The 11,742-nt window shown below is 44.2% G+C and overlaps 1 protein-coding gene across 1 annotated transcript in view; it reads left to right on the top strand.

The window, feature by feature from the left end:
- Positions 1 to 2,735: 2,735 nt before the first annotated feature.
- The window catches only part of Prrg4 (proline rich and Gla domain 4), a 31,663-nt gene continuing 22,656 nt past the window's right edge, over positions 2,736 to 11,742 (top strand). Inside the window, exons 1-3 of the mRNA XM_045157236.1 lie at positions 2,736 to 2,812; positions 3,112 to 3,221; positions 9,457 to 9,620. Of these exons, the coding sequence (XP_045013171.1) occupies positions 3,122 to 3,221; positions 9,457 to 9,620 (264 nt within the window). The 5' untranslated portion in view covers positions 2,736 to 2,812; positions 3,112 to 3,121. The remainder of the gene's footprint in view (positions 2,813 to 3,111; positions 3,222 to 9,456; positions 9,621 to 11,742) is intronic.

Genomic DNA, 11,742 nt, shown 5'->3' with positions numbered 1-11,742 from the left:
AACTTTATTTTTATTTATTTATTTGAGAGAGAGAAAGAGGCAGAGAGGGAGAGAAAGAATGGGCATGCCAGGGTATCCAGCCATTGCAAATGAACTCCAGACACATGCTCCCCCTTGTGCATCTGACTTATATGGGTCCTGGGGAATTAAACCCAGGACCTTTGGCTTTGCAGGCAAACACCTTAACCACTAATCCATCTCTCTAGCCCCTCTTTCTCAAGTAAATAAAAATAAAATATTTTTAAAAATTGTTTCAAAGCCGGGCGTGGTGGTGGACACCTTTAATCCCAGCACTCGGGAGGCAGAGGTAGGAAGATCGCTGTGAGTTTGAGGCCACCCTGAGACTCCATAGTGAATTCCAGCTCAGCCTGGGCCAGAGTGAGACCCTACCTTGAAAAAAAAAATTGTTTCAGAGCAGGTAGAATAGCTAAGGCATTTGCCTGCAAAGCCTAATGACCAGAATTTGATTCCTCAAGTACCCACAAAAAGCCAGATGCACAGTAGTGCATGCATCTGGAATTCATTTACAACGACTAGAGGCTCTGTCTCTCTTCTCTCTCTCTCTCTCTCCCTCCCTCCCCCTCCCCCTCCCCCCCCCTCTCTGCTTACAAATAAACAAATAAATAATATGTTTTAAAAATTGTTTCAAAGAATTGCTAAGCATGTCATTTGGACAAGGAAGGATGTAGAGATCACCTAGCTTAGGTATTCTGCCTACCAGCTGGCTTGAGGCAGCTGTTGTCAAATAAGATCTTAGGGCAGTTTCATGCTCTCTAATCCCTATACTTACGTGAATTATATCTAACAACATATTCCTTAAATACTTTATTTGTTTGCAAGGAGAGAGAGAGCGAGCGAGTACTAGGGCCTCAACCACTGCAAAAGAACTCCAGTTGCATGTGCCACTTTGTGCATCTGGCTTTCCATGGGTACTGGGGGATCAAACCCAGTCTATCAGGCTTTGCAAGCAAGCACCTTTAACTACTGAGCAATCTTTCCAGCCCATCTAATGATATTTTTCACATAACATTTTTTTTAAATTTTTTTGTTCATTTTTATTTATTTATTTGAGAGTGATAGAGAGAGAAAGAGGCAGATAGAGAGAAAGAGAGAGAGAATGGACACGCCAGGGCCTCCAGCCACTGCAAACAAAATCCAGATGTGTGCGCCCCTTGTGCACTTGGCTAACGTGGTACCTGGAGAATTAAGCCTCGAACCGGGGTCCTTAGGCTTCACAGGCAAGCGCTTAACCGCTAAGCCATCTCTCCAGCCCTCACATAACATTTTATGTATGTATGTGTGTATGTGTTTGCATGTGTGGGGGAAGTGCCAGGGCCCCTTGCTGTTGCAACTCAACACCAGATGTTTGTGCCATCTTTTGCACCTGGCATACGTGGGCAGCTTGGGAATTGAACCTGGGCAGGCCGTCTTTGCCTTTAACCAATAGGTCATCTTCTCAACCCTTCACATAAAATTTTCAAATCAAAACAACAAAGTGTGTTCATTTTGTTGTGTTTACACATACACACACAAAAACCTTAGTGGAAAATTCAAGATTTCAAGATTAAGCATAATGAAGTTATTTGTTATCATGGTAGATATGGCCAGATTACTAATAAAAAGTAGAGAAAGGTTGAGAACAAGCAAATTTAATAATCTCTAAAGTCATATTTTGACACAAAAAGCCTAACACCCTAGAAGATACTGAAAACGCATCAGCATTCACACACACTCCTATATTTATTACTTGGTAGAGTGATGTCATCATCCCTCAAATAACTTTTTGAAAATTTCACCACATCCTTGAGAGGATGAAAGGAAAAGAGGAAACATCGTGTTTTGTTATCTTGGAAATCAGGTCTTTTGGGCTGGTTAAATGGCTTAGTGGTTAAGGCATTTGCATGTGAAGCCAAAAGATCCAGGTTCAATTCCTCAGAACCCATGTAAGCCAGATGCACAAAGTGGCACATGAGTGTGGAGTTCGTTTACAGTGGCTGAAGGCCCTGGCGTGTCCATTCTCTCTCTCTCTCTCTCTCTCTCTCAAATTAATAAATAAAATAGGAAAAAAGAAAATAAGTTCGGTTTTTGTTTTTTTGAAGTAGAGTCTCTGTCTAGCCAGGCTGACCTAATTCACTCTGTAGTCTCAAAGTGGCCTCCAACTCACAGCGACCCTCCTTCCTCTGCCTCCCAAGTGCTGGGATTAAAGGCATGAGCCATCCGCGCCCTGCTGGAAATAAGTTTTGACCTCGAAACTTCTGGAAAGAATCCTGGAGGTATCCCAGACCTGGAGAACCCCATTTGAGAACTAATGTAATTGCTTTAAAAAAAAAAAAAAAAAAAGTCGTATCTCAGTAACAGCCCTGGACCACCGTCAGAGAACAGATGGCTTGGGGTGGCTTAGCACAAGCGGGGCGCTGGGGGACCCCAAGGCGCCAAGAGCACTCAGCTCAGCGGCGACAAGTGGGGAGGATGCTCCGAGAGGCCGGGGTCCAGAAACTAGTCCCGGGGCAGGCACGCGGGCGGGGCCCCAGGGGCGGGGACGCCGCGCCACCGGAGGCGGGCCGCAGCGAGCCGGCCCCGGGGAGGAGCGCCGCCCGGAGCCGCCTCCTCGCTCGCGAGCCGCAGCAGCGCGGGGCTCGGGGCCGCAGGGACGCCGCCGTGACCCCGCCGTGCCCCCCAGCCCTGGGAAGCGCAGAGCCCGGCGGCCTCGGCGGAGGACTGCGGGCCGCAGCGTTCGTCGCCGGCGCCCCCGGGTCCAGCAGACCGAAACCGCGCGTGGGGCGCAGTCACGCGGCGGCTCTGAGGACAACAGGTTGGTGACTCAGTTCCCACCGAAACTCAAAAGTGCTGACACAGGAGCTGGGTTTTATTTTTATTTTTATTATTATTATTATTTTAAATTGTTTTTTTCTCTGTGTGTTTGTTTTTAGAGTCTCCCATCTAGCCCAGGCTGCCTTGGCATTCACTCTGTAGTCCCAAGGCTGGCTTCGAACTCGCGGCCATCCTCATAGCTCTGCTTCTCGAGTGCTTGGAGTAAAGGCTTGCGCCGCCACTCCCGGTTTGAGGGTTTTTTTTTTTTTTTTAATTGTTTTATGTTAATTTGTTTGACAGTTGCCAAAGTATGTTTACACTTATGATTGTACTGAGCCAACTGCCCATGGTTACCTTGGCCTTTCCTCGTGACATCAGAAGTCTGGAGGAGTCCCGGCCTGCGGGACAAGGTAAGCCAGCTCCTGGATAGATCTCAAGCGGATGGGGAATTACAGGCCCCCACAACCATAGAGTACTAACGTGCCCCTTGGTTTAATTTGTGGCTTACTTGTTAATGTGGGTTTTTATATTCTGTAACTACAGTGTGTACAAATTTATCCCTAGTTTCCTTTGATAAATAGATGTTTGTGGTTAACTGAACTGAAAGGCCATTGTAAAGTCTACAAATCAGGGAGTGATGGTTTCCTACATGAAGCTATGTGGTTGCTATAATGAGCGCAGTATTTCTTTGGAAAAATGGACAGAGGAACCCACGAACTAGTGTGGACTTGTTTTGAGGCTGATGGGATAGGCAAGGGTGCTACCACCCGGGGCATCTTGACTCTCTAGTCGGGTTTTGTTATGAGACCTCCAGCAAAGTATTTAATCCCCTTGGACTTTAATTAATGCCTTCCTCTGTAAAATGATAGGGGTGCTTTTCAAATGGCCAATTGTCAAGATAAAAGCAGATGGTCAAGAGATGAGGTTTGCTGGCTTGCTAAACCAAGAAATCCATGCCTTTTCCTGACAGATCACGAACATCTGTCCATTTTAAAAGCCTAATCAATAAAACCAGAATTTAAAAATGCTCTAGGCTTTTGGCCTTTCTGACTGTCTTGTTGGTCTGCTTCAATCCAGGGCCAGTGGCTTTGAATTTACTCCACACCTTCTTCTCCTTGATCCCTTATGATCAGATCATGTGTTCACTGGAGCAGGCTATGTTACGCTAGTACTCCTGACTTCTTAATGATTCAGTGACTAATATATCTCTGTGTGCACATGCATGCGTATAACACACACATGGTTTAAAGTGGCAGTACTTTAGCCTAAAGGTATTGAACTCCAATGGCAGAATTCCAGACAATTGGATAGGCCACCAGCGGGAGGAGCAGTTTTGTAAGGAAGGAGATGTTTCTTGGCACCGCCCAAGTCACTTAATATGTGTGAGTATGTAAGTGTACCCATGGTGATCGTTCATACTCAGTATGACCAGGTTCTGTTCCCCAACGTGACTGTGAGTAGTCACTCACTTTAAAGGACATTATAGCGTGGTGGCAAATGCGTTTAATCCCAGCACTCAGGAGGCAGAGGTAGGAGGATCCATGTGAGTTCAAGGTCAGCCTGAGACTACATAGTGAATTCCAGGTCAGCTAGACTAGAATGAGACCCTACCTCAAATACACAGAGAGAGAGAAAGAGCTGGGGGGGGGGGTGGACATCATAAATTATGGAAGGGATTTAGAAGTCATACCTGAGTGCTACACAGGTCTGTGGGAAATTAAAGAAGTCATTCTACACATTGGAAAGGCCACCTGATTCAGTCAGTAACTGTATTATGAACCCATGTAAATGGTACAGGAGGCTGGGTGCTGGAGTTGTAGAAATGAAGGATGGGTATCCCTGCCCCAGGGGACTTCTTCATCTGTTGGAGGAGTTGGGGGTGAGGGGTAAACAAGCGTACTCTGCATGAGCTCTGTAATAGAGGTAGGAGCAGAGAACCCGGAGAGAGTGAAGAGGAGCCGTAACCCCTGCCCCAGGAGAACTGAGTGATAACCAAAGCTATAAATAATGGAGAGAGAAAGCACACTTGTCCTCCCCAGCCCCATTGGCAGGGGATACATGCCAAAACCTCCAGTGATACCTATAACCTCAAGTAGTACTAAACCATATATTGCATGACCATGCAAGTTGACATGATCATTCAGATGGCCACTCAGTGTAGTAGTGTAGTGGACACCATGTGGGTACTCTGGACAAAAGGATGATTCACATCTGGGACAGGATCTGAGAGAAAGGTGGGAGATTCATTGTGCTACTCAGAATGGCATGCATCTTAAAATTTATGAAGTGAGGGCTGGAGAGATGGCTTAGCGGTTAAGATGCAGGCCTGAAAAGCCTAAGGACCCTGGTTTGATTCTCCAGGACCCATATAAGCCAGATGCACATGGTGGCACATGCGTCTGGAGTTCGTTTGCAGTGGTTAGAGGCCCTGGCACACCCATTCTCTCTCCCTCTCTCCCTCTCTCTCTCTCTCTCTGTCTCAAATAAATAAATAAAAATTTTTAAATATATATGAATTGAACAGGGCTTGGTGGCACATACCCTTAATCCCAGCACTTGGGAGGCAGAGGTAGGAAGATTGCTGTGGGTTTGAGGCTAGCCTGAGACTACATAGCAAATTCCAGGTCAGCCTGGGCTAGAGCAAGACCCAACCTTGAAAAAAAAATTCACATTGTTTTCAAATTTTTCCATTTAATATTTTCCAATTACAGTTGACCTCAAGTAACTGAAATGCTGACAAGTGAAATTATGGATAAGGGAGTATAACTAAAGAAGAAAAGGTGGAGCTGGGCATGGGTGTGCACACCTTTAATCCCAGCACTCGGGAGGCAGAGGTAGAAGGATCGCCATGAGTTCAAGGCCACCCTGAGACTCCATAGTGAATTCCAGGTCAGCCTGGGCTAGAATGAGACTCTACCTCAAAATAAAAAAACAAGTGCTGGAGAGATGGCTTAGCAGTTAAGCATTTACCTGTGAAACCTAAGGACCCCAGTTCAAGGGTTGATTCTCCAAGACCCATGTAAGCCAGATACACAAGGGAGCACATGCATCTGGAGTTCGTTTGCAGTGGCTGGAGGCCTTGGTATGCCCATTCTCCCACCCTCCCCACTCCCCCCCCACCCGTCACTCTCAAATAAATTTTTAAAAAGAAAGGAAGGAAGGAAGGAAGGGAGGGAGGGAGGAAGGAAAAGAAAAAGGGGGCTTCAGCTAGATCCTGACCAAATCTTGGGCACAGTTGAAATAAAAGGATCTTACTTACAAAGCATGGGGAAATGGAAGAGAATGGAACATTTGCATTTGTAGCTTTGCAGCAGTGGAACACACAGCCTCTTGCACTAAGACAAGAACAGGAGGGTAGAGAATCCTAAGGAAGCAGAAGCAAGGACCAGTGCATCCGCCAGCAATGCTCACCGACACAGAAGCTCTCACTAGGAGCCCAACAGCATGCCAGGAAAGTTTGCTGTTTTCCAAATAGAAACAAGTTCATGGTAACTTACCTTTAAATGGACAGATCTCCTCCCTTCTTCCCCCCTCCCCCACCCCCACCCCCGGAGATCATAAGGAAAGCAAAGAAAAATCTGCTCTGGCACTGAGGGTTAAGTCTAAGGTTAACCACTGACAGAAGCAGTGCACTCAGAGAAGTAAACAGAAGAGCCTGGAGGAATGTTTGATAGCGTCAGGCACAGTATCATAATCATTAATATCATATTTATGATACTGTCTTAAATATCACTTCTGGAAAAGTAAAAAATTCTCTCTCTCTCCCTCCCTCCCTTAATTAAAAGTGGCTTTAAGCCAGACATGGTGATACCTACCTTTTATCCCCAGCAGTGGAGAGGCTGAAGTAGGAGGATAGCAGTGAATTCCAGACCAGCCTGAGACTAGTTAGTTCCAGGTCAGCCTGGGCTTAGAAAGACACCCTACCTTGAAAAAAAAAAAAAAAATTAATGGCTTTAAATAGAGTAGTGGCATATTCATGTAATCCTAACACTAAGGAGGCTGAGGCAAGAGGATCGCTGTAAATTCGAGGCCAGCACAAGATACCTAGCAAGACCCCCGTGTTAAAAAAAAAAAAAAAAAGTTTATTGAGTCTCCAGATGAGATGGAAGGGATATTTATAAGTCAGATAATGTTCTTCAACAGAAGACTGGCCAGGAGAAATTGGCTCTCTAGCCCAGGCTAACCTGAAATTCACTATGTCGTCTCAGAGTGGTCTTGAACTGGTAACAGTCCTACCTCGGCCTCCCACGTGCTGGGATTAAAGGTGTGCACCACCATACCCAGCTATTTTTTTATTATTGATTTGAGAGAGAAACAGACTGAGAGAATATGGACATGCCAAGAGCCTTTCTCCACCACAAACAAACTCCAAACACATGCACTACTTTGTGCGCTAGGCTTTATCTGGGTATTGGGGAATCAATCCCAGGCCGTCAGGCTTTGCAAACAAGTGCCTTTAATCTCTGAGCCATCTCTCCAGCCCCAAGACTAGCCACTTTTCAAATGCTCAGTATCCATATATGGCTACTGTATTGAGCAAGACAAATCTAGAAGACAGACCTACTTAAAAAGGTAGTTATTTTTAGGGAAAAAAAAAATATCTTGAGGGCTGGAAAGATAGCTTAGCAGTTAAGGCACTTGCCTGTGAAGCCTAAGGACCCAGGTTCAATTCCCTAGTGCCCATGTAAGCCAGATGCACAAGGTGGCACATGAGTTTGGAGTTCATTTGCAGTGACTAGACCCTAGCATGCCCATTCTCTCTATATATGTATCTATCTATCTATTTGCCTTTTTCTCTCTTTCTCAAATAAATAAATAAAGTTAAAAAAAATTAAAAATACCTTTAATAAGATATGACTATCTCAAGAGGCTAAGAATAAATGGCCAGGCTATAGTCACTGATAAATCAGTATGTATAACAGAGAATGCATTTAATTCTCATATTCTCTGTTTCTCTCCCTTCCACCCTCTCTCTCCCCCTTCTTCTTCTTCTCTCTCCTTCCTCTTTCCCCTCTCTCCTCTCCTTCTCTCCCTCCCCACCCCCCAGGCAGGTCTAGAATTTAAGATCCTCCTGCCTCTACTTCGTGAATGTTAAACCTTGTTATGTTTCCTATTGTCTTTCCCATCAAATATAAAGTCCCATGAAGCATTGTAGACACATATTTGGAGGTGGGGTAAAGAGAGTAACTCCCTTGGGAGGAGCTGAATATCTTTTAACTCATCTTCTAATCAACCTATAATTTTATAATCTTGGATATTTATGTTTTAGTATAAACTTTAATGTAAAATTTTTGTTGTTGTTGTTTGGTTTTTTTCAAGGTAGGGTCTCACTCTAGCCCAAGCTGACCTGGAATTCACTATGGAGTCTCAGGGTGGCCTTGAACTCCCGGTGATCCTCCTACCTCTGCCTCCCGAGTGCTGGGCCCAGGCGTAGTGGCGCACGCCTTTAATCCCAGCATTTGGGAGGCAGAGGTAGGAGGATTACTATGAGTTCGAGGCCACCCTGAGACTCATAGTGCTTAGAGATTTGTCTCCTATGTGATTCTACCTGTCAGATTGACAGCCAATGTTAACCATCACAATAGGAAAATCAAGCTTTTGGAATAGAATAGTTTCATCTGGGGCTGGACAGATGGCTTAGCAGTTAAGGGCACTTGCTTGCAAAGCCTGATGGCCATGTAAAACCAGATGCACAAAGTGGCATGAAGATAGAGTTCCTTTGCAGGGGCAGGTTGCCCTGGCATGCCCATTCTTTCTCTGTCTCACCTTCCTTCTCTGTTTCTCTGTCTCTTTTTCAAATAAATAAATAAATATTAAAGAGAGAGAGAGAATAGGTCAGATGTGGTGGCACGATCTTTAATCCTAGCACTCAGGAGACAGGTAAGAGGGTCACCATGAGTTTGTGGTCAGTCTGGAGCTATACTGTGAGTTCCAAGTCAGCCTGGGATAGAATAAAACTCTGCCTCGAGAAAACCAAGTAAAAGAATTCTCTCAGGGGGCTGGAGAGATGGCTTAATGGTTAAGGCATTTGCCTACAAAGCCAGAGGATCCTGGTTTGACTTTCCAGGACCCACGTAAGCCAGATGCACAAGGGGGTACATGCATCTGAAGTTCATTTACAGTGGCTAAAGGTCCTGGCATGCCCATTCTCTCTCTCTGCCTCTCCCTCTGCTTCTTTCTCCCTCTCAAATAAATAAATTAAAATTAAATAAAAAAGAATTCTCTCAGGAGGCAGAGGTAGTGGATCTCTGTGAGCTGTGAGTTCAAGGCTACCCATAGTGAACTCCAGGTCAGCCTGGGCTAGAGAGTAAGACCCTACCTCAAAAAACAAAACCAACAACAAAAAAGAATAGTCTAATCTGTCATTTATTGGAAAAACAAATGTCTGGAAGGATAAATGATACTTGAATGATTTGCATTTATGCTAATAATTTTTTATACAAACAAAAGAATTTTCTGGAATTGCTAATATTTATCAGAAACCATTTTTACTGACGTTATTCTGGGGATTAATTGTGAAGCCATCCAATAAAGTTTGGTGTAACTTACCCATACGGAGAGAATGATTCACTTTTTCTAGTGTTAAAACAGGAAGTTTCTGCCTTATCTTTGTCTGTGTTTGAATTTTTAAAATTTCTTTATTAGTCTTTACATCACAAGAGGAAGCAAACCTTTTCATACACCGTCGCCTCCTCTACAATAGATTTGACCTGGAGCTCTTCACTCCCGGTGATCTGGAGAGAGAATGCTATGAGGAGCTTTGCAATTATGAGGAAGCCAGAGAGATTTTCGTGGATGAAGATAAAACGGTAAGTCCATCAGCTGGATGCCTTAAATTGTACTTCAGGAAGTGGCACTTTAAGTCAGTATAAATTTTGTGCTTTAAACAAAATCAAAATTGAATACCTGTTATCTCTTACTACGTCTTAGAAATGTTAATTTAGCCTACTTAAATTTGCCTTCATACTAAATTAGTTGAGTTTATAGTAATTAGCAAAATGTGGGCTATACTGTGTGTGATTTTTTGTTTGTTTGTTTTGTTTTGTTTTGTTTTTGTTTTTTCAGGTAGGGTCTCACTGTAGCTCAGGCTGACCTCGAATTCACTATGTAGTCTCAGGCTGGCCTTGAACTCACAGCGATCCTCCTACCTCTGCTTCACAAGTGCTGGGATTAAAGGCGTGCGCCACCATGCCCAGCTATCCTGTGATTTTATGTGTTTAGTGTTTTCAAGAACAATCTCAGGGCAAAGTGAATGAAACTTTCAGATGTTATTTGCAGACTGAGGGTTAAGCTCAGAGGCGGAGCCCTTGTCTAGCAAGCACAGGACCCTGGATTCTATCCCTAACACTTCCCCTCATTAAAAAAGAAGACATTAGCAGCGCCACTGGCTTCCGCTGCTGGCTGGGAAGGGTGATGTGGCTGGCGCAATGCTAGCCTCGCTGCTGTTTTCTTTTTTTGTAATTTTTATGTTTTTGAGACAAGCCCAACAGCCCCCCACCTTTTATGAGAGGGAACAATTCTGGCATACTTCCAAAATATCCCCAACAACACAGTTTTACTTCTGTCCAGAAGGCTGGGTGTCAAGAATTGGATATGAGCACATGTACATAATAAGCAGTAAAATTACCGTCAGCAGACTCTGAAAATTGAAAATAGCAGACAAATGGGGCTGGAGAGGGCTGGAGAGATGGCTTAGCGGTTACGCGCTTGCCTGTGAAGCCTAAGGACCCCGGTTCGAGGCTCGGTTCCCCAGGTCCCACGTTAGCCAGATGCACAAGGGGCTGGAGAGATGGCTTAGCGGTTAAGGCACTTGCCTGTGAAGCCTGAGGACCCATGTTCGACTCTCCAGGTCCTACCTAAGCCAGATGCACAAGGTGACACGTGTGAACAAGGTTGCACCTGTGCACAAGGCGTCTGGAGTTCGATTACAGTGGCCGGAGGTCCTGGTGTGCCAATTCTCTCCCTCTTGTTCTTACTCCCCTCATGAATCTGGAGCCACAGAGTGATTTTCAAGTCATCCTGGGCTAGAATGAGACCCTATCTCGATAAACTAAAAAAGAAAAAAAGAAAAAGAAAAGTTTAAAACAAGCCTACACAGTTCTTAAGCACCAAAATAAATGAGATGACTTACAAGTAGAACTGGGAAGATACTCAAATTTAACATGAGTGAGGTCTCTGGTCACATGTGGACATATGATTTAATTGTGATCAGCTAGCTGCTGTTCTCTGAAAAAGACAATATTCTTAGAATGAAAAAAGCAAAATTGAACAACTGTCGAGTGATGTTCCTATAATATATGTTTTTTTCATTCTTATTAATGCTGTGTCTTTTAAATAGAACAACTCTTCTCCGCTCCCCCCAACAAAGAAATTGAGTACTCTGACTTGAATATCAATCATTTAAGACTCAGAACAATTTTTTCTGTCAGTGATCTTGCCTTTTTTGGATTACCCACATTTATGTTTATTTACATATGTGTTATTTATTTAAGAGAGAGAGAGAGACAGGCTGATAGAGAAAGAGAAAAAGTGAACATGCCAGGGCCTCCAGCCACTGTAAACAAACCTCAGATGCATGCTCCACTCTATGCATCTACCTCTACATGATCACTGGGGAATTGAACCCAGGTCCTTGGGCTCCGCAGGCAAGTGCCTTAACTGCTGAGCCATTTCTCTAGTCCTATGGTACATTATTGACCATCTCCTATGGCCTAGGTGCTCTAGCACTGAAGATATAAAAAAACATATAAAACACATGCAGGAGCTTATTAATTTGTCTATCTGTGTGGTTTAAAGGGAAACATTGCTTTAAAATTCTCTCTTAACTATATTTTATTTATTTTTATTTATTTGCGTGAGAGAAAGGGAGACAGAGAGGCAGATAACAAGAAAGAGAGAACAGGTACACCAAAGCCTGTAGCCACTGCAAAC

The sequence above is a fragment of the Jaculus jaculus genome, chromosome 8 (genome assembly GCF_020740685.1).
Source record: "Jaculus jaculus isolate mJacJac1 chromosome 8, mJacJac1.mat.Y.cur, whole genome shotgun sequence".
In the NCBI taxonomy this organism is placed as follows: domain Eukaryota; kingdom Metazoa; phylum Chordata; class Mammalia; order Rodentia; family Dipodidae; genus Jaculus; species Jaculus jaculus.
Note: the sequence above shows the minus strand (reverse complement) of the source record. Positions and strands in the feature narration are given on the sequence as shown.